This window comes from Pygocentrus nattereri, chromosome 6 (assembly GCF_015220715.1).
Source record: "Pygocentrus nattereri isolate fPygNat1 chromosome 6, fPygNat1.pri, whole genome shotgun sequence".
Taxonomy (NCBI): Eukaryota; Metazoa; Chordata; class Actinopteri; order Characiformes; family Serrasalmidae; genus Pygocentrus; species Pygocentrus nattereri.
Window position 1 is genome coordinate 18203474 of NC_051216.1, and position 24670 is coordinate 18228143.

The following is a 24670-nucleotide window of genomic DNA, read 5'->3' on the forward strand; positions in this document are numbered from 1 at the left end:
CCAGCTACTATGATACCACCCTTTTCCCCCTTCTCTTACCCCGCCAACCCCCAGCAACACTCCCTCAGGCTGTACAGTCTGGTAGACACTGTGTCTTGGCTATGATGTGACTTAACGGCTGTTGACGGATGGCGATACTGGCTCTGAGCTGTCTCGCTGACACAACAGCAGCCCCTCATATTGAGGACCCAGGGTTCTTATGACAAAGGAGCCAAGTTGTTTTGTATGTATCTTATTTGGTGTCTACTCATACCAAGACACATACCAAGAGAGTGTTCTGTAAACTGTGGTGTCTCTTGTTTACGGGGCTTGTGCACACAAAAAAAGGTACTTTGATTTATGGAAGAGGATCTGGACAAAACTGTTAATATTGAAGTGTTCTGTGCTCAGAGTAACAGTAGGGCATGGGGCAGAGAAGCTTAATATAGATGTTTGTGCTCAAAGTTTGACAGTCGTCATGATCATTTGCCTAAATTAACTACCATATTAATTCCAAAGCAGTGCTGTCTAAAGACTTTAGAATACTGTGGATGATTGAATGATTTTGTGCAAGCTCAACTAATGTCTGTCGAATTTGGGGCACAAAGGGTCATCAGCTGTTAGGGATGCACTGATATGGGAATTGATATTTTTTGAAATTCTGTATTTTTCAGGGACAAATCTTCTGATGCCTATACATAAACATATAGAATCCTAGAATCAAATAGAAAAACCAGAACTACATCTATCTGGATTAGCATTATAGAGAAATGTAACATTCATTTGTACACCATGTAATAAAGTGAATCTAACGAATAAAGTGCATGTGTTAGCCCATCATCTCCTCATTCAGCTCTTTTGATACATCTGTATATGTAATCAAATATCAGATTCTGATACCACCATCCCTATTAGCTGTGTAACAGTCTATACCACACTTTGCACTGCAGTGTTGGCATGATAAACATTATATATAGTGTGCATTTGTGCGTGTGTGGCTCCACAACTGGTACTTTCTTTTTAAAGTAGAACATATGTTCAGTACTATGGAATGCTCACATATATTTACAAAGCTACCATTGTGGTCCAATTCCGAAACATCCCTGCATGCATATAAAGGTACTCCACCAGTATGACGTGAAAACTTATATGTGAATGAATTTACCCCCCCCACCCGCACAAACACATGGACACACTCACACGTATTACATGAGGATGAAAATCCTCCTCACGCACATGCTGTTCGCTCACCCATGACACCCATTCCATGTTCTACCCAGCAACGCGCCACAATAACAACCCCCTCCTTCCCCCTGGAGCCACAGACAGGCCATCCGTGTGCTCCAGAATTAGGTCTCGGGTCCGACATCCTCTACCATGGAGCAAGGAGTGAGCGCCCCCTGGTCTGCACTGCCCTGCGCTGGGCTAGCTGTTTTTACCATGCTCACGAAACGTGAATTAATGGGCGTGAATGAAAGGCCGTTGGCATCAGGTTTACTCATGCATGCATAGTGCAGTACAGTAGGAAACCTCAGTGGGGGTCTGCTGTACTGTCTATCTGCCTGTGTGTGTGAGAGTGTGGGCACAGGCGAGGGAGGTCGGTTCATGACAGCCAAGGTCATGTACAGTCGTGCAAAAACACACTTAAGGCACATATAAGAAGTACTTTGTTTAAGAAAGTTGTAGAGCGTATGCTGAAGCAGCTGAGCAGTTAAGGCCTCTACCGCAGGCTAAAGCACCACAGCCTGGCTGACCCACAAAACTGAGGAAAACGGCAGTCGAGGCCAGTGATGAAAGATCTTTGTGTTTGTGTACGACTGAGTGCGCGTTTTCTTTTTTGCACGTTTTCTGGGCTTTAAAGAAAAAAACAGAGGAAAACATGAATAGCATACAAACCACCTATCTTGTATCTACACTCCTTTTTATCAGCTGCATTTACCATAGGTCCACTTTGTAGTTTTATAATTTATAGTTGTGGTCTGCATAATTTGTTCCCTTGTACCCCAGTCATTAATGATTAGAAACACGACTGAGCATTCCGGTGGGTGATTCTTGCACTGCACTGACACTATCATGTGTCCTATGGCCAGAAACTGGCCACTGATGATTAAAACAAACTGCATCCTGCAGATAAGCTCTTGTCTCTAATATTCCATGGTAGGTATCTAATAGCTTGGACAGTAAATGTAGACAGCAACACTGCTGTGTCTGATCCACATGTACCACTACCGTGCTGGTGTCACTGCAGTGCTGAGAGTAATACCATCTCAGTGGTGGCCCTGTGGGGGTCCTAACCACTCATGAGTGGGGTAAAGGAGGGTGTATCAAGTTATGCATACCATCTGTAATTGTAGAACTACAAATTGTACATATATGGTAAGTGGATCTTATAAAATGGACAATGAATGTAGAAACATGGTAAGCAAACCTAAAAATGTGGCCAGTGATTATGTATAGTGTATATACAATTACTATTACATATAGATAGATATACATACACACACATACATTTTCTAAGCCGCTTCTCCCTCCCCATCCCATATCTCATACATATCATACAGACAGTGCACTTTAAATTAGTGATTCAGATAGAAACTCAAAGGTTAAGGTTTAGGTTGGCTGAGTCTATATATAAAAGTTTTGTTTTGTACTGTATATTGTTGACTCCACAGCTTTGATCTATTAGCTGCTGATAACTCTGTAGAAATAATGTAGTAAATTAATCTGGAAACACAAATACTAATACAGCTCTAGAGTTCATACTGTGGCTATCAGACAGAAAATACACACAGGTTGAGTATCAAGGGTAGGACACATATTATGTAAAGAGCGTGTTGAAATTGTTTTGGTGTGGCATTCTTCCTGGGCAGGAGTTTGTAATGAGTTATTTATATCTGATTACTGCAGGGGCAAAGAGCTCCACAAATCAGACACACATTTGAGTGTAAGTATAAGAAGGACAAAGAGAGGGAGAGATTGTAACCCTTAAGCATTCATGGCACATCTAGAGTTGCATTCTTTACTCCTATTGTAATAATAATTTTATAATTTTGTATAATCTGTAAAGTCTAGAAATGAAACCTCTTCACATTACCTTACATTAAAAGTTAATAATTTTTTTCCCTTGTCCTGTATTTTGGAAATACATATTTTCTTGGCCAGGAATTTTATGTTTTCAGTTTTTCCTGACACAGAAAAGGTGAATGCCTTGTTTTAATGACCATTTTGATGAAGGATAGGTCTCTGACTTGAACACAGAACTGTACTGAACAATAGGATATAGCATGTGGATATCTGTGGATTTTAAGGGGTTAAAAAAATGTATCATCAAAATGCTCATGCGTATGCATGTATGCAGGTGTGTGTGTGTGTGTGTGTGTGTGCGCGTGCAAGCGTCCATGTCTGGAAGAGGCCTGCACAAACACACACATGTACGCTGCCATGTGAAACAGATGTATGGTGTGGTGGAGGTGCAACAAGGAGGAAGGAGACGGAAAAGAGTGAGTGCAGAGTGTAACATTAACCCAGGCCAGCTGCTTCACCACAGCTTCTCTATCTCTCAATCAGCTGCCACACTCAACTATACTGTGGCTAGGGAGAGGGCTCAGGAGAGTGTGTGAGAGTGTATGTCTGTGTGTGTTTTACCCCAGAGTCTCTGGGGCAGGCCCAGGCTCGCCCGTGTAGGGGCACTGACCTCTCATTAAGTCCTCAGACAGTGGGTCATGCTGTCTCCGACTGTAATGCCTTATTATAGAGCTCTATTAATCTCTCTAGAGTGCTAGGACCCCTTTAAGAGTTGGTTGCTTGTATCTCTGAAGTGGCATGCTGTCAAGAGAAGGAAAGAACTTCTTAACAGGAAAGTGTGAGATTATATTTCAAGTAATTACGGATCGTCTCTGATTGTCCATTCGTCTGCATGTGGAAAAATGATTATATAATGAACATATATACAGTACTGTACAAAAGTTGAGCAGACCTCAGCATCATTGGATATTTTGGATTACTTAGATTGTGAGAATCTGAAAATGTGTCCAACTTCTAGGATTCTGGAAAAATATTCCTGTAAATTTATTTGAAAAACTTGTCCCAATAAGTGTCCGAAAAAGACTGGAAGCGGTGATAAAGGCAAAGGGTGGACACACTAAATGCTGAAAAATGTGATATTGTATTTAGCACTTGAGGCCTCTGTATGTTTTTGTCTAAGATATGTTTCTGCTTTTTCCCTGATTCTGAGTTTGAACAACTTGTGCTCAAAGGCTGTTTTAACTAGAAATTAAATAAAATGAAGGATGGGCTTGGAGCAAAAATATTAATTCTTAAAAGGGTTGGGGTTGTTGTTATCAGCTATATTTAGCTGCAGTAATACAGACGTCATTCAAAGTGACCACAATGATAGAAATACCAGACTGTGTATGTATGTGTGTGTGTGTGTGTAACAGTTGTTGCTCCTTCTCTGGCTGGTCATTGTGAGTGACGATGTGGTGCTGTCAGGCTTTGCAGCTGGTCAGCAGAATAAAAATAGTTAAAGTATTACAGTTATTTAAGAGTTAAGAGCCACAGATTACTGACTGTTTGTTCTTTCCTCTGATATTTTACCCCCTGCCTGAGCCCACACAACCTATTCCAAGCTCCTGTGTCACACACACACACACACACACACACACACACACACACACACACACACACACACACACACACACACACACACACAGTCCGACTCTGTGCCACATAATTTGTAGCTGATTCCATAGAGATACAAAGTCAATGTTTTAATACTAACACAAAGAAACACATCAGATATAGAGTCACCCTTTTAATACTAATGTGTACCGTGACTTTGTATATAATGAGAGAGCGAGAGAGAGAGGTTTGTGTTTATGTGACAGATGCGTAGGGTATTGATGAGATACTGAAAGGCAGCCCCATGGGATAGCATATTGTGCGTGGGTCTATCACTGTGTGCATTAGTATTAACACAGTGATTTTGTATCTTTTTAGAGTCAGCTGAGGGGCATAGCGCCTGATGGTGCGTTTGGGAGGCAGATGAGAGTTGGCATGTAGAACACGTGTGATGCTTCTGAAGGTGAACCATGACTGGGCATACGTTTGCATACCCAAGATGCTGTGGGAGAACAGACTGACCCACAGTGTGGCTCCTTTGGGGCTCCTGCTCGTTTTCCCTGCTCTACTTTTTCCATCTCCTTGTAATTAAGACACAGTTTTGCTTTTACATGGGGGGGTGGGGAGGTGGGGACTAGGAAACAAAGAGAGAATATGAAGAGACGCAAACAACACAAGTATGAAATATGAATCAGAGCAGGGCTGGGTGTGAGGTGAAATCAGTCTCAGACAGAGGCCTCCTGAAGTGTGTTCAGTGAAGGTTCCTTACACAGCTGTGCTTCTGCTCGTCCTGGAGTTTAAGCACACACCACTCACTCAACTGTCTGCTTTGAACTTTATAGATAAATCATGGTGGTGTTCAGATCTATGGCATGAGTGTCTGAGAATGGCAGTTTTTTGTATGCCAGTCTCAGACATACTGGCTATTAAACGTTTGGGGGCAACTAGCTTTTCAGATTCAGGTTCAGATTCAGATTCCTTTATTGATCCCAGTGGGAAATTGCAGTTGTTACAGTTGCAGCCATTTATGTAAAAATAAACACTTTACTAATAATTTAAGACAATAGAGAGAAATTTACAGTATGTACACCAGATTTAAGTACTTAAGAATATAGTAAGGTGGCGGTGATTGTGATAGTAATGTGAAACATCAGGTATAAAGCAATTACAATTATTTAAATTATTTAAATTAAGTTAGTCTCCCCCCGCGACCCTGACGGAGAAGCGGCTTAGAAAATGGATGGATGGATGGATGGAAGTTAGTGTCCCTTTGAGTTATTGTACACACAATTGTTATTATTGCACATATGAACAGTTTCGTAGTGAGTTTGTGAATCACCCACTGAGGGAGGAGTTATAGATGTGTTTAGTAAATGCATGTTGTCTTTGTTGATTTGCCATATGTTAACCTTTCTGCCTATGTGTATTTGATGATTTTATGTGTTTTATTTTTATTTTTAGCTACAAGACTTACACCTGCATAATCTAATCATGACAGCTGGCATAAACCTACATAAACATCAAGAAAGGATTATTTCAACAAGCAGCTGTCATCATATAAGCTGCCTTTGGCCATTTGGATGTGATATGGATGTGGATGTGGATGTGACAATTGACCCTTTATAAACTTTATAAATGCCTATAAACAGTTGTATGCAAACATTTGCGCAACTCTGGTCAAATTACATATTTAGTTGATTTTCTAAGTGAAAATATGCACTTATCCTGTACAGAGAACATACTTCTGTACATTTTAATACACAAGAATTGTGTATTTGCTTTATCATAATGGGGGGAAAATGAAACATAAAATGTGGCTTGTGTAAAAGCTAAGACGTTATATATTTTGGTTCCTTTTTTCCAATAAGTTAAGCTTTGCAAATAATAGTAATTGTGCATTAAAATGTACAAAAGTATGTTTTCTGTAGAGGATTTGTAGGAAAAAAAAAACTACTCTTCGTACTAAGCAAGACAGCTGGATGATGAAGCTGCTAAATACAGAATACCGAAATGCACAGTGGAATATGTTTTTTTTCTTGCTTTCCTGTAAAAAGCCTCAGTAGTACATGCGAATGAGAGGAAGCATTTTTTCTGCTCAGGCTGTTAGTGAGTATTGACAAAAGCTCCAAGGCCAGGATATCGCTCTCATTCAGCAGTTTTGCAGATGGAGGGCTTTTTGTGTGTAGATTGAACACTTGGCTGTGATGAAGGATCTAATATTCACATGCTTCACTGTGTTCCTTCAACTCGCTGCTCACTGTCAGTCTATACATATATGTCTGTGTGATGGGAATGGTTGGCAAATTATAATGCTATATGATTATCAGTGGGCAAAGAGAGTGTGTCTGCCAATGATTAGTCTGCCTTCTGCACTCAGACAGATAGATATATCAGTCTGATAGATAGAGAAGTTAATATTTGCAGGCTACTATTAACTGCAAGTCTTTCTTTTATCACTTTATTGTTCAGGTTCAGACTGTTCCAGAAACTTCACCAGCCCATCAGGTGTGATTGAGTCACCAGGCTTCCCTGATAAGTACCCTCATAACCTGGAGTGCACCTTCATCATCATCGTCCCTCCCCACATGGAAGTCACCCTTACCTTCCTCACCTTCGACCTGGAGAATGACCCTCTGCAGGGCTCTGAGGGAGAATGCAAGTACGACTGGCTGGAGGTGTGGGATGGCCTACCACAGGGTAAGTCTAGACACTTGTAATCCCACAGAATACCATGGCCATGTACGATTTTTTTTGCCACTGTTGGGATTAGAACCCCTGGAATTCCAGAGTCTGGAGCAGCCAGTGGCAAACAGCAGTGTGCACTTAAGAGGATTGCTGTTCCTCTATCCATTTGACCTCATTGTCTGGTTCCACACCAATCTGTAGCCTCTTATTCCACATAAAACCATAATTCACTCATCATGGTGATATTATGGACACATACCAGCACCATGCAACTCTCGCTAACCATCTGGCCAGTCTGCACAAGTGAATCCAAAGCTGGATGTCCAGTCGCAACTGGGTGTGTTGTGGCCCCCAGACTGACACCAGTTATGCCAGTACGGAGCTGCAGCACATCACTTGAGCTGCCATGGTGCTTGGGCTGCTAGTCTCACTGCTATTTTAGAGCAGTGCGTTGGAAGATGAAAGCACCGCCCAAGGCCTCGCTGCCTTATCTGCAACAGTCGGGCCAAAAAGCCGCTGCACCCGTATTATTCTGTAAGGAGGGGTGCGAAAGAGGGAGGGAGAGAAAGAGGGGAAAAACGAGACACAGGCTGAGAGGAAGAGCACTTGCGTTAACCCTTATCTGTAGAGTAAAAATAGGGCGTGAATAATACTGCAATAGGATTTAATCCTTGTCTGGAAAAGAGTGTGGTGGAATATTCTCTCTTTTTTCCCCATCTGTCTTAATAATGTGGCACCCCTGAACAGCCCAAAGCCACCAACCCACCTCCCCAACACTCCCTTTAACCACCCCATGTATACCAACTCCCCACCCCCTTTAGCTTCTCAGGGATTTCACTCCTATAGCAGGGCTGTATTTCACCACAGCACATATGCCCTCTTTCTGAGTACCACTTTCTAGATACGGTACCACACTCACACAAAAAGGCTCATTTGAAGATTGGTTTTCCTGCGGTTAGCGCCTTTGAGGTCTAATGTGACTGTCGTTGCCGCTTCATTATGAGCATTTATCCTTTAGCCCTGCTCAAGTGCTATAGTTGTATTCCTCCCAGCACACTGCAATGGATCAATGAGCTGTCCACACATATTATATGAGTGGAACACATGCTCAGATATATTCAGGGATCTGAAAGCTGGGAATCCTTTGAGAACAGAACTCAATGCTTAGAGCTAAAATGGTTGTCTTGCATTTATTCTGCACTACATCTTGATATGCTGACTGTCCAAGTCGTCATTGGAGAGAGAAAGAGTTATTTCCACCTTTTGTTCAGAAGACTTTCTGTTTCAGATCTCCTCTGTGTCATAAAGAGGAGGAAATCAATGGGATCAATACAGGACTATACTACCCCATGTGTGTTTGTGTATGTGTGTGCATGTATGTAGGAATATATTGGGGGGTACTCCCACCTTATAGAATTCCTAAATAACTATATTATACTATATTATAATAATCTATTAGGATGCAGATGTCCAGGAATTAAGGATACAGCGAGAAAGAGAGGGAGAGAGACAGACCCAGAACGGTGATGGGGGTAAGGGGCATAGTATGGAGAGAGAGAGATGGATGGATAGCTTAAGTCTGAAGATGAAGGCACACACTGGGAGAAGAGTAGGTCTGATCATGTGACCGGACAGCCAGGAAAGAGTGAAACGAGGAAAGTGAAACACCTCATTAGAGCTAAATCCCTCTCCATCTCAACGTGACTACACTGGAAACACATACAGCGCCTGATCCACGCTGTTCTTCACAGGGCTCTGCTTCCCCCCAGGGCCCCCTCAGTCTGAGTTCTCATCTGTCTGTCTGTAAAATGAGGATTTAACGTATTAAAAGCCAGACTGGATTGTCTGAGAATTCATTACTGGGGTGGGGGTTGGGGGAGAGATGGGGGGCTTGTTGTTGATTAAACATCTGAACAATACAGCTATGGATGAAGAATATTGGTATAATATCTGTGTGGGCCGATATAAGTATTTTGGCTGTGTTCATGTTACAGGGTGGAAGTACTAGAAGTTAAATTTTGACACATCTGATCTTATCAGAGCTGTGTAAACACAAAAATTGGCACTGGTAAATTGGGATAAATAAATAATATTTGAACTACTTTCATATGTGCTTCTAGATACATATCTGATTTGTGACCATAATGATGTTATAAATTGGGAATGATTATGTTACAGTTCTATTATGAAAGTGGTTAAAATGAGTTCTTTTTAAACAACATACCACCTTGTTATGCATATCACTGTGTGCACTCTACACATCATAGTGCCAGTAATGGCTGCAAGACCAAAACTTACATGTCTGGCAAGCTATCCAAATTCAACAAAGCATGAATTGTCTGAGCCAAAAGGCTGGAATTGCGCAATAATGCTTGTTATGTAAATGTGCAGTTGGACCCCTCATCGGCCGTCACTGTGGAACCAAGATCCCTCCTGAACTCAAGTCATCCACTGGCATCCTGTCACTCACCTTCCATACAGACATGGCAGTGGCCAAAGACGGTTTCTCCGCCCGCTATAATATGACATTAAAGGAAGTTAGTGACAGTGAGTATCTCCTTTTCTTTTCTCATGCCTATCAGCCTTCCCCTTTTTAAATAGTAGCTTAAATACTGTTTGCATGCTCTCAGATTTCCACTGCAGCAATGCTTTTGGGATGGAATCAGGCCACATCACAGATGACCAGATCACAGCCTCTTCCTCGTTCAGTGATGGTCACTGGGCTCCGCGACAGGCTCGACTCAACTACAATGAAAATGCCTGGACGCCAGCTGAGGACAGCAGCAAAGAATACATACAGGTGAGCACATATGGGTCTGGTCTTGGAAGACTACAGTTACTGATCACTCTGCTCTAACACACCTAGATAAACAAGTCATAAACTGTTGCATCAGGTATTTTTAAGCAAGTTGATTACCAAACTGAGCTGAGCTGAAGACCTCCAGCTTTACTCTCCAGCTTACTTTCTCTCTTTCTCAATATATCTAAATGTTCATGTTTCAACATTTATTTTGAAATCAAGGGTATTTATAGGGAGTGTTCCCCCCCTCCCCTTTTACCACAATAACAGCCTCTACTCTTGCGGAACTGCTTTACACTGCAATGTTGAAACATTGCTCTGAGGACTTGTTCACATTAGTGAGGTCAAATACACATACCTGGATTGCAAATGCTACTCGAACACATCCCAAAGTTATTTGATGGTGCTTCATCACTGCACCACTTTTGGATCATAAATTACTGCTCTATAGTATCCCATTCTATTGGGCAATGCTTTTCTGTGTATAAGTATGCAAGCTGTGTCTGTGCTATTGAACATCTGTCTCAGCTATGGGGATATAAGTAAAACACTGGACAGATAAAAACACTACTATGGAAATGAAAAATAGCAACATAATTATAAAGACCAGGTGAAAATGAGCCACTATAGTCTAGGCATAAGCTGGCCTACACTGTGTTTTTCATCTGGATTTAAATACCACTGTCCTGTTCTGTTTCTAATATTCTCTGGAATGCTGTTCCAGAGTTCAGGAGTTATATAGATCTTCTACCAACTGAGCTGTAAATGATCCTTGGAATTGCAGTACGTCCATGTCAGCTGAGCAAAGTGGTCTGGAAGGTCTGAAACACTAATAGATGAGAAAGGTATACTGGAGCTAGACCATTAAGAACTATAAATGTCATAGCACAAAGTTCAAAAATATCTTTACCATCTAAACTGTACACTGGTATACAGTGGAATGAAGTAATGTTCCTCCAGGATATTGGTGCAACATATATACAGACCTTGCTATGGTTTACATGATTATTATAGTATTCATGATCCAGCGGTGTATATCCAGTTTCTGACTCTTACAATAAAAACTATACAATAAATACACAGAACAAGAGAGAAAGATGTATGTATTGGCATATTAGCATGTAGAGCAGTGGTTTTATTAAACATGCTAATATGCCAACACCTCACACGCACATATGCCTAATAAAGTAAAATTACATCCTTTCCACAGCTCTTTAATAAGCCATGTAATCAGTATCAGGAGAGGCTAGACCAATGTTAGGCTGCAAAGCTGAAGATGTTTGAACAGAACTTCATCATTCACCCACTCTCTCTTTCTCTCTCTCTCTCTCTCTCTCTCTCTCTCTCTCTCTCTCTCTCTCTCTCTCTCTCTCTCTCTCTCTCTCTCTCTCTCTCTCTCTCTCTCTCTCTCTCTCTCTCTCTCTCTCACAGACACAAATGCACACATGCATGCATACATACACATTAATCTGTTTTAGACTCCGATTCTTCATTGCTGATAGATTGAAAACATTCTACATTCCATTTAAGATGGACTGGGGCTCCAGTCAGGTGCTGTGCCAGTGCCTTGAAAGTGGAGAGAAAAGTAAGGTTCTTGTCTGGCACTTCTTGAACGCCAGTGCTGTTTGGGCCAGCATGTCTGGATGCTGGTCGGTGGTTGAGTTCTTACTGAACACCCAGCTGCTGTGCTGTGTTCACACGTAGCAGTCCTCAGCTAGACAGCCATCCTGGCGCACAGCTGTCATCAATGATTGCATGCCTCAGAGCCATATGTCTTACAGCAGTGTCCACAATAACCTGATGCAGATTACTCTGAAAATGTAGTGCACTGAATATACTTGATTCTTACACAAAAAAACTATGTAATTGAACTTAACAACTTATTTAAATTATGGACATTGGTTCCATACAAATGTTTTTTGTTTTTGTTTTGTTTTTTTTTTTTACTTTAAAATGTCTTTTTTTTTAACTACACAGACACCTTGTGTTGTGAAAACCCAAATAAGCCTTTTTAAAGTGTGTCGTGTATCAATAGGTGACGTTGTATTCAAAAAAAGGAAATAAAAGCAATACAACTTAATAGACCTAGGTTAGATCTGTGTAATGTCCAGACACATAGTAACTTATAGTAACTTAATATAGCTCTTATAGCCAGTTACATGCATTTGTCAAGTAATCTCAACAACAGATAAATGCTTAAAATCAACAATAGTGTATTGTACAAACACTCAATATTGCTTTTAAGTGTTTGTGTACATTATTTTAATGTGAATACAGTACATCATAATTATTAATAAAAGTAAGTAAACTGAAAGGCAAGATTATCTTGACATTCTAAGCACATAAATTCAATGCATCACCTTTTTCTTTAGAGTGGAAGTGATTTTTAGGTGTGAACATGTGGCAGTTGTATATACACTGTGTCCTATGGTGGTGTGTAGTAGGAGTGAGCCGTTATGCGAGTGAGTATGTAACTGAACTGTCTGCAAAAGACATTAAGATCTCATCACACTCTCTGCTCCTCCTGGCTGCTTCAGCGATGACACAGAGAAGGCACAATCTCACCCCATCGACACCCCCACCCCCTGGCTCGCTCTCGCTCTCTCTCTCTCTCTCTCTCTCTCTCTCTTCTTCTTCTTTCTTTCTGTCCTCCCTGTCGCCCTTTCTTGCTTTTTCCTCTCTCCCATTTCCCTCTCTTGCTCTTTCCTCTTTCTCCCTCTTCCCTCCCTCTCTCTCTCGCTCTCTCTCTCTCTGTCTGTCTGGGTGTGGGTTGATGATGCGTGGCTGGCTCTGATGGTAACAGCCACTTGATTGATGAGGGTCCTTTGCTGAGAATAAATAGTTAGCAGCAGTCCTCTGCGCTATTGATTTTTTGTCTAGGTGCGTTTCTCTGTGGCCTTAAGCAGACACACACAAGGAAGTGTGTGTTTGTGTACATGCACATGTGTGTGTATGTGTGTAAGTGAAAGCCACACCTGCATTCCTGACAGATAACAAACGCTGCAGTTTTCCTACTCATGTTCGGATGACACCCCACTGAGACGGGCGTCATGGGTTGGAGCTCGTGGCTACTGCTGCTGAATCTCTGATGGAAAGCCCACACCACAGCGATCAAGAGACAGCACATGAATCACCTTTCTCATCCTCAGTGGGGCAGGGATAGAGATGAGCTAGTGCTGCCTTCATGTGCACATTGAAGAGTCCTTTTCCATTGTTTCGAAGCCTTTCTGATAAAGCAAATGACTAATTTTAGCTGTTTATTATCTGCCTTATTTTCCTCAAATGCCGAAATGTAAGGCAGCTAATAGTTGCACATGTAAGCAAATGTCTGTGGCCTAATGAGTGACTATAAACGTTAGTTGCGGTTAAATACTAAAAAAAAAGTATAAAAATGAAGGGATAAAGGTCAGTAACTCAAAGATCGAAATTGTTTCCATTAATTATTTCACAATTATGACAGGAAGGCAGTTTAATGTGCAACTTTCAGGTCAGAAACTCAAATTTGCAATAATTCCCTTGGCTTATGAAAGCAGCACAGAAAGTGAAGGAGGTGTGATCAGGCACAGATTGATCTGAGCAGAAGTGATTAATGTCAAACCTAAGACTGATAGCAGCATCTGCAGGGAGAACCCTGATATTCTCCCAACTCGCATATCTCTCATCTTTCTTCCTTTCTCTTCTTCCTTATTGCTCTCTCTTCTCAGTCCTTCCTCTCACTTCCCTCATTTTCTCCCCTTTTCTTCTCACCATTCCTCACACCCATTGCATATATTACAGCCTCGCCATCTGTCATGCGCTCTTATCCCTTTTGTCAACCTTTTTTTCCTCATCTCCTTTTCTAGGTGGACCTTCACTTCCTGAAGGTTCTGACAGGCATTGCCACACAGGGTGCCATCTCTAAGGAGACGCACAAGTCATACTTCGTCACTACCTTCAAGCTTGAGGTCAGCACCAACGGAGAGGACTGGATGGTCTACCGCCACATCAAGAACCACAAGGTAAGGGTACCTAAGGACGTTGTGAGAGAGTGTGTGTTTGATAATATTCAGAATACAAATGTATGAAAAAATAAATATCAGAGATAAACAAGAGCTTGTCAGAACCAGAGACATGGCCCTGTGTTTATAAAGTGTATTTTACAAAAGCTGCATGTTTCATTTACTTAAACTGACAGGTTAAAAACTGGCAACTGAAGTTCGGTTAGCTCCAGAAAATTGTTATTACATATAAGTACTTACAGCATATTATACATGTATGACATATTATTACACATAGGTGGTTAAATATATGAATATTAATGCATGTAGTTACTATTATGTATATGTTATACATGAAATGTATATGAGATGCTTACATATAGATAACACATATGGTACAAATTATGTCTGACGGGTTCTTGCATATGTTTAAAACGTATGGAACTTATTTAATAGATAGATAGATCAATCACTTTATTAATCCCAGAGGGAAAGTCTTCTATTGCAGCAGTACAAGGTACAGTTAAGAGCTAAACAAGAGCAAAAACTGGTGCAAAGGTATTGCCATATGCTATTTACAGATGCATAAATAGAAGCAGTAAAGATAAATAATAAAATACACTAAAACAACAATAAAAATATGATGTGCAATACAAAAATAAGAAGTAAAATCGCATAAATACCATGCAGTTGACAATGCATTGGTCCAGTGAATGACGTGAGTGACTATGTACTGTAAATGATGACCTATGTTAACAAAGATTACTTTTTTGATTAAGTGACCCTTATTAGTCCGACAACGGGGAAATTTCACCTCCGCATTTAACCTATCCATGAGGTGAAACATCACATATACCCTAGTGAGCACACACACACTAGGGGCAGTGAGCACATTTGCCCAGAGTGGTGGGCAGCCCTATCCGTAGTGCCCGGGGAGCAGCTGGGGGTTAAGTGTCTTGCTCAGGACACCCTACATGTGCAATATTACATATTTATGGGTGTATAAACAAAGTGACAATGTGATGTGCAATATTTATCAACACAAACAAAGTGGCAGTGCAGTATGCAATATGTATAGATGCATAAACAAATATAGATACTTACATAGTAGATGTAAGTATCTAGATGGGGAATATTATACATGTTTACATAATACACATGGTACATATATATATATATATATGGTCTTATATTAGCTTATATATATGTGGACAAAGGAGAGAGAGAGAAACAGAGGCTCTGTTCTTTGTTCTGTACCATATGTGCATTGTTTTTTTGTCCTCACTGTATGTGTGATGTCACGCCCACCTGTGTATGTGTATTCATGAGACCTGCAGTGAGGGCCCTAATATAGTTGTTAGCCTGTGCAAGGAGGGGAGAAGAAGAAAAAAAGGCTGAGCAGGAGAGGCTGCTAGCTCACTGCTTTCCTCTGCTCTCTTGTGTGTGCCCCTGAGCCAGCAGCCATATGCGTGTGTTCTTCTTGACTGACGCTGTGTCTCCCTCCTACAGAGTAGTTGCTTCAGGTTAGCAGGCTAATAGAGTTCACTTCTGGCCCTCATGGGCTCCCCATTCTCAGGCTGAGAGCAGAAACTGGAGAAGGGAAAGTAACCACACAGCCTTCCCCAAAGGACTCTGTTTCCCACAAGCCTTCTGCACTCAGCCTGGACTGGACTGATGGAGTGAGCAGGCAGGCAGATGTGAAGACATCAGGGAGGGGGATGGGGTACACGGAAGATGGGGTTAAAAGAGAGAAAGAATTAGAGAGTGAGCAGAGACAGATAATGGAGTCGACAAGAGCTTCTGCGGACTGAGCTAGCATATCTTGGCCTAAGAGCTGTGCGCGTTAAGTGAAAGGAGCAAGTTGATTGTTCTGTCAGGTGTCACAGCCCCATGATCTTTTTTATTACTTCAAAACCCCTGAAAATCCTGTTTTGACCAGATTGGTCTGCTGTAGAATTTGTTTTGAGAGGGGTGGTGATGACTTGTAGGATGAAATAAACAGCAGTGGTGACAACTCGGGAAAGCTCTTGTTCTGACCCCACCAACTGGCATTAGGGCCTTTAGCCTGAACCCCCTGCTGCTGCAGACCCTACTTTAATCAGCCAGTAAATCTCTGCACTCTGTCCCATCACCATGTGCTCTGTGTGTTTACCCAGCTTACGTTTCAGCGTGGTTAAGCTTTATTAAGAAATGGCACTGCGTCTCTGTGGCAGACACTGTATAGCAGGCATGACCAATCAGCCGCTATTTAGGGAGTGATAACCCACTATTTATGCATAAGCCTGGAAGATATGTATATTTATGTTGGCATGCTGTGTAGAGAGACACATGCTGCCACAGCCCCTGCAGATACATTTTCTGTCTGCATGCTTTCAGTAGTTTTTATATTTTTATTATTCAAAATACTATAATTTGGATTAACATAAAATAATGTGTCTGTCCTGAAAACGATACAGACATGCGCTCAATGATAGACATGTTCTCCCACACTAGTGCACAGACAAAGAGGCTAGAGATGAATGGAGGGTGTCAGAGGCTGTTAATGTGTTCCGAGGTGTCGGGTGCACTTGGAGGCTGGTTTCCCTTTGCCTAGTGTCTTACTGGAGCAGCCTCTTGCCATGAATGAATCAATCTTTTGAGCTAATTCTTTAAAAAAAATCAGTCAAATCGATTCTCACAAGCTGAATCAAAGTATTGTAGCATCTATGTAGTGTATATATTCATGCAATAGAGTGTCTGTACAGTTCAAATCCTTAACTATTTTTATGTGGAAGGTCACATTTGTGGGTAGAGCAGGAATCGGTGAATCGAAGAGATGAGGCTAGTTGGAGAGCTTTATTTTCTGCCTGACACCATGAAAAAGTGGCAGACGTCATCACAGGTGACCAATCAGGACCGAGGATGGCTTCTCTTTAGTCATCAATAGAGGAAGAGCTAATTTTGGCTGAACATCCAGAGCTGTGCAATACTCACCTCAAAGATTAACACTACTGAAAGTGTTTTTAATTAGTTTTTTGTAAGTTTCAAAATGTTGTTGTGTATCTCACCTTTCAAATCTCTTTTTTATGTTTATCTGTTTGTCAATCACTTGCATTAATTCACACCCTTAAAATATGGCCTGATTATTTTTGGACACAAGACATGGCATGCTTTGTGTTTAAAAAGGCGGCATTAGAATGCACCTCTAGACTGCATTGACCAGGGTGGTGTCCATCTGATCCAGTACACAGAAACAGACTCACAGAGAGAGCTGGAGTGAGTGTTTGAATCTGATGGGTACAACAGCTGAAGAGAGGCACCATGGCATGTCAGCATGCTTGTGCTTGGTCTTGTGTGTGTGTATGTGTATTGCTGAAAGTGGGGTATCAGCATTGTGGTGCTTAATGGCTCTTCGAGCTGTCTCAGTCTCTATGGCAGTTCAGCAGAGATGACCTTACTCTCTCCCTCTGTCCTCCACCAAATTACCTGTTCAGCCGCATTCAGCCAAAGTTAAATCAGCTCTGATAAGAACACACACACTCCTCATTCTGCCCCCAATCACAGGTTCATACTGTGTCCCTGAAAAGGATAGGCAGTTTAACATGCTGCAGAGATCTGTACTCTCAGATCAAGACATGGCTCTTACACGCAGAAGTACACACACACGCACACACAAAGGCTTGCTTTTTATGCAATGTTGTGACTTATGTATTGTATCTGTTTAATTACGTATACATAATATGTCCTATATGTATCATGTACATGTGGTTATCTACTTGTGACAATACACCCCTTATGTATTACATATATGTTACATGTCCTGTGTGTATTATATATGTAATAACCTGTATAATTACCTACATATATGATATGCCTGATATGCCTGTATACAATGTGTCCCATATTTATTATATACATGTAATCATCTTTACGTAATATGCCATATCTGTATTATATATAGAATAACCTATTTGTAATAATAATGTTCTAAGCTAACCCCAAAATTTAACCCAAATCTTAAGCTTAGTAATTAAAAAATGCATTATCATTTCATTTAAAAAAATTACACCAAATCAGGATCAGTTTATTGGTCCTTGCATTGTTAACCCTCCTTTTTGTCTGGTTGTCCTACAAATTTAGATTAAAATTTTTATGTTTTGATAATGTACAAAAAAAACATGTGCATACACACTGACACCTCAATCTCTCAACTGTGATGTTCTTGTTCTCTGATGACCAATCACTCCTTCTCTACTGTGAAAAAGAGCCAGTATGTCTGATAAAGCCATCACTGGAGGAACAGGTCAAAATTTATGACATTTCTTCAAATGTTACTTTGTTCCAGATCAATGGGAAGCATGTAGACATGAGAGGTCTTAATCTCCCTCTACCAAGAAAAAGAAAAACTACTGAACTAAAGCCAAACATTTGTCTTTCCTCCTTGTTTGATTTACAGTTGAGCTGTGCTTCCTCCTCAAAGCTTCCTAACACCCGTGTGACAGCTCCTTCAGACTCTGCTCTGTCCCAGATCATTATGTGGGTCTGGTAGATGCGTTATTGGGTTTAATATGCTGTTAAGGCAGAAGGCTATGGGCCGTTTGGAGCATATGCTTTGTGTGTTAATGCGAAAGGTTCCCGAGGCGATTGTGACTTGCACACAGAACCGTCAGAGGAGATTCCATCACGGTTGTGGTGAAGGCTGAAACCTGACAGCTTTGTCCATCTCCCAGCAATCCCTGACTACCCATGGAATGCATGGATAATGCAGGAGTAAGGCCAAATCCCAAATGACATTGTAGTGCATGATGTCCTGACCTTCGTAATACCACAGCACAGTAGACTGAGAGAAGAACTGAGGAAATAATAGAAGTTAAAGCATTTTCAATGTCATGTTATCATTATGGGATTTGTTAAAGAACTGTATAATTATTCAGCCTTTTCTGGACATATTACTTACAATAAGTAGTCATTTCAGTTATCTCACTGAGCTGGCATTGAAATTTGTTTGAAGAAATGACACTTTGAGCAAAATTATATACTAGAAGATAATTTCACTTGAAAAACCAGCAATCCAGTGATGACAAATATTAAATACATTGCCTACATTTACAATGTTTTCATTTGCAATAAAATTTATTTGCAGTACAGGGCAAGAGCTAGTATTTATTTTATAATAGAGTGAATGGTTTCCCAGAGCACAGATACATTTTCCCCCATGTTTGATATAACTGCAGTGCAAAATACTGACACTGTTTGAGACAACATTAACAGGGCATAGTTGGCTACTATTCAGCTTTAGTAAGATAGTGATGTGGTAAAAACAAAGCCTCTTCTCCAGTCCATTCCCCCAACTCTGCCAGGAAAACTGGGAATTAAGAGAAAGGCAGAGAATTAAAACTGCATAGACAGTCAGATTTTTTTCAGTCTGCAAAAGGATTTAGTTGCTCAGACAACTGTAATCCACAATCAGTGAATATATGGACTAAATAACTGTCTAATGTACATTTTAATGGTAACTGCAATAAACAGTCACTGAGATGTCAGCACATAGAGTCGAGTGTACAGAAGGGGATAAAGTCTAGTTTATTATCACAGCAATTATTTTCAAGTGGAAAATGCACAATGCATAATGATACATACAAAATGAATGAACCGGTAACCGTGTTAACCAAAGTGAGTAAATACTGGGCCACTCATGCCTACAGTAAGTGGTCTCTATGGACCAAATAGAGTGAGTATGCGTATTTACTGTATTACATGGTGTTAATCCTTGGAGGTATGGTTTGGCTGTGCAATTTATATGTAATACAATTGCATGGTTGTTACAAGAGGTTTGATATTGTGCTTTGGACATTTTCCATGTTTTAATGTCAGGAAATGACAAATGCAGGGCAGGAATGTAAGGCATTTCTGAAAAAGTCAATACACACCACTTTCATTAGTTTGAAATCATTGTAAAGCATCACTTTTCAACTTACAAACACACAAATGAAATTTCTTGAAACTTCGCACTCTGAATGGTAATTCTATATTGAAAGGAAAGTATAATCCAAGACTACACTTTAGCCCTGTCCAGTGAGTCAGGAGATGGCAAAGTGTAAGCCTCTCTCTGCAAAGTCACACAGCACAGCAGTCAACAGGGCCAACAAGGAGCAAGACTGGGACTCCAGAACCATTGGTGATGAGGGGAGAGGGAGAAAAAGAGAGAGGTTTACAGATATAAAATCACACAGCAGAACACAGAGATAGAAGGGATGGAAGAGTAGAGCAAGAGAGAGAGAGAGTGGATAGGGATTGTTTGTGAGAGAGGAAGGAGAAGAGAGGGAGCGGCGGAAGAAGAAAGGATTGATGAAATCTGCTGTATACAAACATCATCAAATCCCTAGCAGTGTTTGCTTCTCATTTTGCTCTCTCTCTCTCTCGCTCGCTCACGCACTTGCTTGCTCACTTGCTCTCTCTTCCTCTCTGTCTCCCCTACTGAGTCCACGCTGGTCTCCAGCCAACTGGAACCAGCCTGCTCTGTCAACATCTTCATCTGAAGCAGCACCGAGTAGTAGAAAAGAGTAAGAAAGAAAGAGAAGACAGAGTGATTTAGGGAGATAAGAGAATGAGTGACAAAGGGAGTGAGTGACAGAGAGAGGGAGGAGAGAGAGTGAGAAGCTGTCTGAAGGAAGGGAGGAGAGCGAGAGAAGCTGGTTGAGGGAGGAGGGAGAAAGAAAATGACTAAGTAGAAAAGAGATTGAAGCTGATGGAGGAAGGAGAGAGAGGAAGAAGTTGAGTAAGGGAAGAAAAGGAGAGAGTGGTAGGTGAGAGAGAGAGAGACTAAGGGAGCAAAAGATTGAGAGATCAAGAGTGAGAGCAACTAACAGAGAAAAGAGAGAAGAGTGAGAGACTGACAAAGAGGAGAGAGGAAGAAATTGATGGAGAAAAGAAAGAGAAGGAATGAGACACAGAATGTGAGAGACTGACTGAGGGAAATGTGAACAAGAGAGCAAGAGAGTGAGGCTGTGGGAGAACAGAAAGATTGAGGGTGAGGGAGAAAATCATGGAGATGGTGAAAGACTGAGAGAGATAGTGATAGAGAGTAATTGCTGGAGCAGAGTTGTGAGTTCTGACCGCATTTCCCAGTGGTGCCATCAGTTTGAGGGGAAACAGCAAGGCAGCGTGCCAAGGCAAAGACAGAGAGCAACAGAACGGGAGAATGAAAGAGCAGCAGTGGGCAGACAGGGAAGCAGAGCTGTGTGCAGTCTGGTTCAGTCCTGGTGTAGCCCCCAGGTGTGTCTCTGCTTGTCCCATACTGAGTTAGATCAGCAGCTTGATCAGATGCTTGGAACCCTAACAGTTCTCTTCTTCCTCCACCTCTGCAAATCCTCCCACTCGGCTGTTTTGCAGCCCTTTAACCCTCACAACTTGTCCCATGAGTTACACACAAGCCTTAATATGACACCCTCCCACCTCTGTTTGTCTGTATCTTTCACTCCTCAGCACTCCTCACTCCTTGTTCTTGCTCTTTCTGCAACTCAAGTCACTTCACCAGTCTCTCTGTTTGTCTGTAGATTTATTCTTCATCTGTGTTTGCTTTAACTTCTTGAACTCTAGATGTGTTTTTGCAGTTATTAATCTTAGGACTTAGACTGCTAATCCAAATGTTTAGGCACTTATATAAAGATATAGATAGCATGGTACCCCTTTTTCTTTTCTCCAACAGATACCAGTATTGAAACATTGAATGTTGGTAGATACTAATCTGATAGTTTCTTATTTAAAAACTGCCTCATTTTAAAATGAGCTATTTTACTTGATATGCTTCATTTAAGATGAAGATTTAATCTTTTTTCTCTCTGATATCTGTTTAGTTTTCTGCTCATATCAGTCTGATTCTGATACTTATTGATATGCCATCTCTATCAGTTGTTCTATTAGAGAACAAACAGGGAAAGTCTCAACTGTAACATGAAATATGAAGAAAACACCCATTTAATCACTGCATTTAAGGGTTAATGGAGAGAGGTGGTCCAAGAACGAGTGTTTCTGTTCATCAGGTCATTTTCAATTCTGAGGCGACAGGCAGCTGCAAGACTGTCTGTCTGTCTGTCTGTCTCCTTCTCTCTCCTCCCCCTGAACCTCTCTTTCTCTATAGGGGGTCTTTACTATTTTATCTTGCCCCTCATGCCACCAGACACAAGGCGGACATGTGAATAATTTACATCGGAATTTCTGTGCTCTGCAGCCCACCTCAAATTGTCCTCACCAGACATAGCCCATAACCCAGTGATCTGCAGACCACACACACACTCACACCGTGCTTGGTAGGTCTGCTGCTTTGCTTCCATTGTGAACCCTTCAGTCACTGTCTGTCAGAGTTTCCCCAAAGACAGCAAACTCTCACCCCTCCATCATCCTCCGAGGGGTTAGCCAGGGATGAGCAAAAAAGAGACACAACTTTGGTACTGGCAGACGTCCTCTTTCAATTATTCACACGCCTGTTTACCTCCGACCGCTCTCACTGTTCTGCCCATCTGTCTGAACCCAGAGAGACAGATGCTCTTTATATCGAAACACATTATTAACTCCATCAGAGAGTTCAGCTGGGTTAAAATGGGCACTGTTTTCTGCATTTAGGATCTCATCACTGTCATAACAACCTCATATCTCTAAAATGGTAACTTTACAAAAGAAGGACACAATTTTTTATACATTTTTATAGGTGCATTCCACCATTTCTCAAAATGTGTGCAGATTTAAGATAAAATCTTTAAGATTTCTGAGTGGTTTTATGTGAAATGTACCATCCAGAAGAAACTAAAGAGTCAGAACTGTTCATAGTTCTAATAAGAACCAGACCTCTGAAGAGTTTAATGCATATAAAACCTCCCTCACAGGCAAGCATCATATGAAATGATTATGGACACGCTGAGGATGCCTGAGATTGTTTTAGTTTTTAGGTTTGAGATCAGGTTATGGAATAGCTATTCAATTTCATTTTTGGTTGAGAAGTACATGTTTTAAGATAAAAAAGTCCAAAAGGGGAAATTTTACCACTGTTTTGCCATTATCAACATACATACAGTAACTTAGAAGACGTAAAGATGTAAAGTTTCAGTGGTGGTTTTAGGTAGTAAGTTAAATGGCTGTATTTGTGAGCCCCTGGTTCTTATCACCACCACTGTAAAAAAAAAATATAAGTCGTATAAGTGAATTTCTCTACAGTCAACTATTTCACATTATATCTCTCTGAAAGACTTTATTTACATCTCAATGAAATTGTGCAGAAATGTAAAAAATAGTTTTGGATTCTGTATAAACATTCTTAATAAGGTAATAGAACAACATTTCTGGACCATTGCTGTTGGTCTGTTCATCATAAAATGTTCAAAGGATGTATTGTATAGGCTACTAGTGTTTTTAGTGTTTGCTGTAAGGAAATACAATTTTTTGGACCTTTTGAGGTTCTGATAACAGAAACGATATCCTTTATCCATATCCCTTTCTCACAAAAGTGCTTTTATTCTAGAAATTGTACACACTTGCCAGGTTTGAAATGATTCTGGTTCTAGTATATGTATTTTTGAAACTCCAGGTGCAGATAGGTTCATCCAAAATAGACATAAACAAAACATCTTGTCTTTTAGATTTAAAAGGTTATTAGCATGACTGTGTTTCAGGCCTTAGATTAGAAGGCTGTGAGTGATTTGTCCTCTTTATTATGTAAATCTCCCACCCAGCCCTTCAGAGTCAGGTACAGTATATCAGCCTGAAGGTGCAGCTGCAGTCAGGCCTGCTGTAATGAGATCAGCTCGGCATAAACCTGCACAGCCTTAAAGAGCAGCACTCGCTACCCAGAGACATTTTTCACCTGCGTGTGGGGTGGCACACAGGCGTGGCGAGTGAATGAGAGAGGGAGAGAGAGAGAATGGGAGATTGAAAGAGGGTGGGATGGAGGAGGGAAAATGAGATGAGTGCCTGCTTTTACACAAAAAAAAAGAAAGGGAGGAAAATGGCCCTCGGCTATTGCCACTCACCACCTCTGTAAGACAGACTTTTAGCATTTGTGTGTGCACGCTGTTCACAGTGTGTTGGTGTGTGTTCTTGTACATGCTGATTTCCTCTGCCCTCCTTACCCCCCCCCCCCCCACTGGCTGAACAGCAGCAGCAGCAGTGGTTTGTGTGTGTTGTAGCAAGCAAGCGGCTTGTAGCTCCTCCTGTTTCCTTCTTTGCTTTTGATTAGCCTTGACTACACAACTACAACACACTCACTTTAGTCTGCTGTCTGCTATAACTCAGCTTGGAAAAGAAGTTTTAAACAGCTTTATTTTTGTGAGATAATAATAATAATAATAATAATATGTTGTAATAATGTTTCATTTCTAGGGGACCACAGTGACAAAATGCTATGTATGGCAAAATATGGTTTTAGACCATGCCATATATGTTTACATATTAACATTACATGCACAGGCTCAAAACAAAGGTCTGGCTCAACATTATACTGATGACGATATGATGACAACAGTAGATTATTCACTTATTTCCTCAGAAGATATCTACTTCACTGAGTTCTCTCAATTCATATTATATCAGTATGCTCACAATAATCAGATTCATCCATTTGGGGAAGGGAATGCAATGA

General features: G+C 41.0%; 1 protein-coding gene across 2 annotated transcripts in view; it reads left to right on the forward strand.

Annotated features, from left to right (window-relative positions):
* nrp2b (neuropilin 2b) overlaps nucleotides 1–24670 on the forward strand; it is a 97100-nt gene that overhangs the window by 29236 nt on the left and 43194 nt on the right. For both annotated transcript variants that reach the window (XM_017691690.1, XM_017691691.2), the window contains exons 4-7: nucleotides 7069–7296; nucleotides 9676–9831; nucleotides 9915–10084; nucleotides 13927–14082. In XM_017691690.1, the coding sequence (XP_017547179.1) occupies nucleotides 7069–7296; nucleotides 9676–9831; nucleotides 9915–10084; nucleotides 13927–14082 (710 nt within the window). The remainder of the gene's footprint in view (nucleotides 1–7068; nucleotides 7297–9675; nucleotides 9832–9914; nucleotides 10085–13926; nucleotides 14083–24670) is intronic.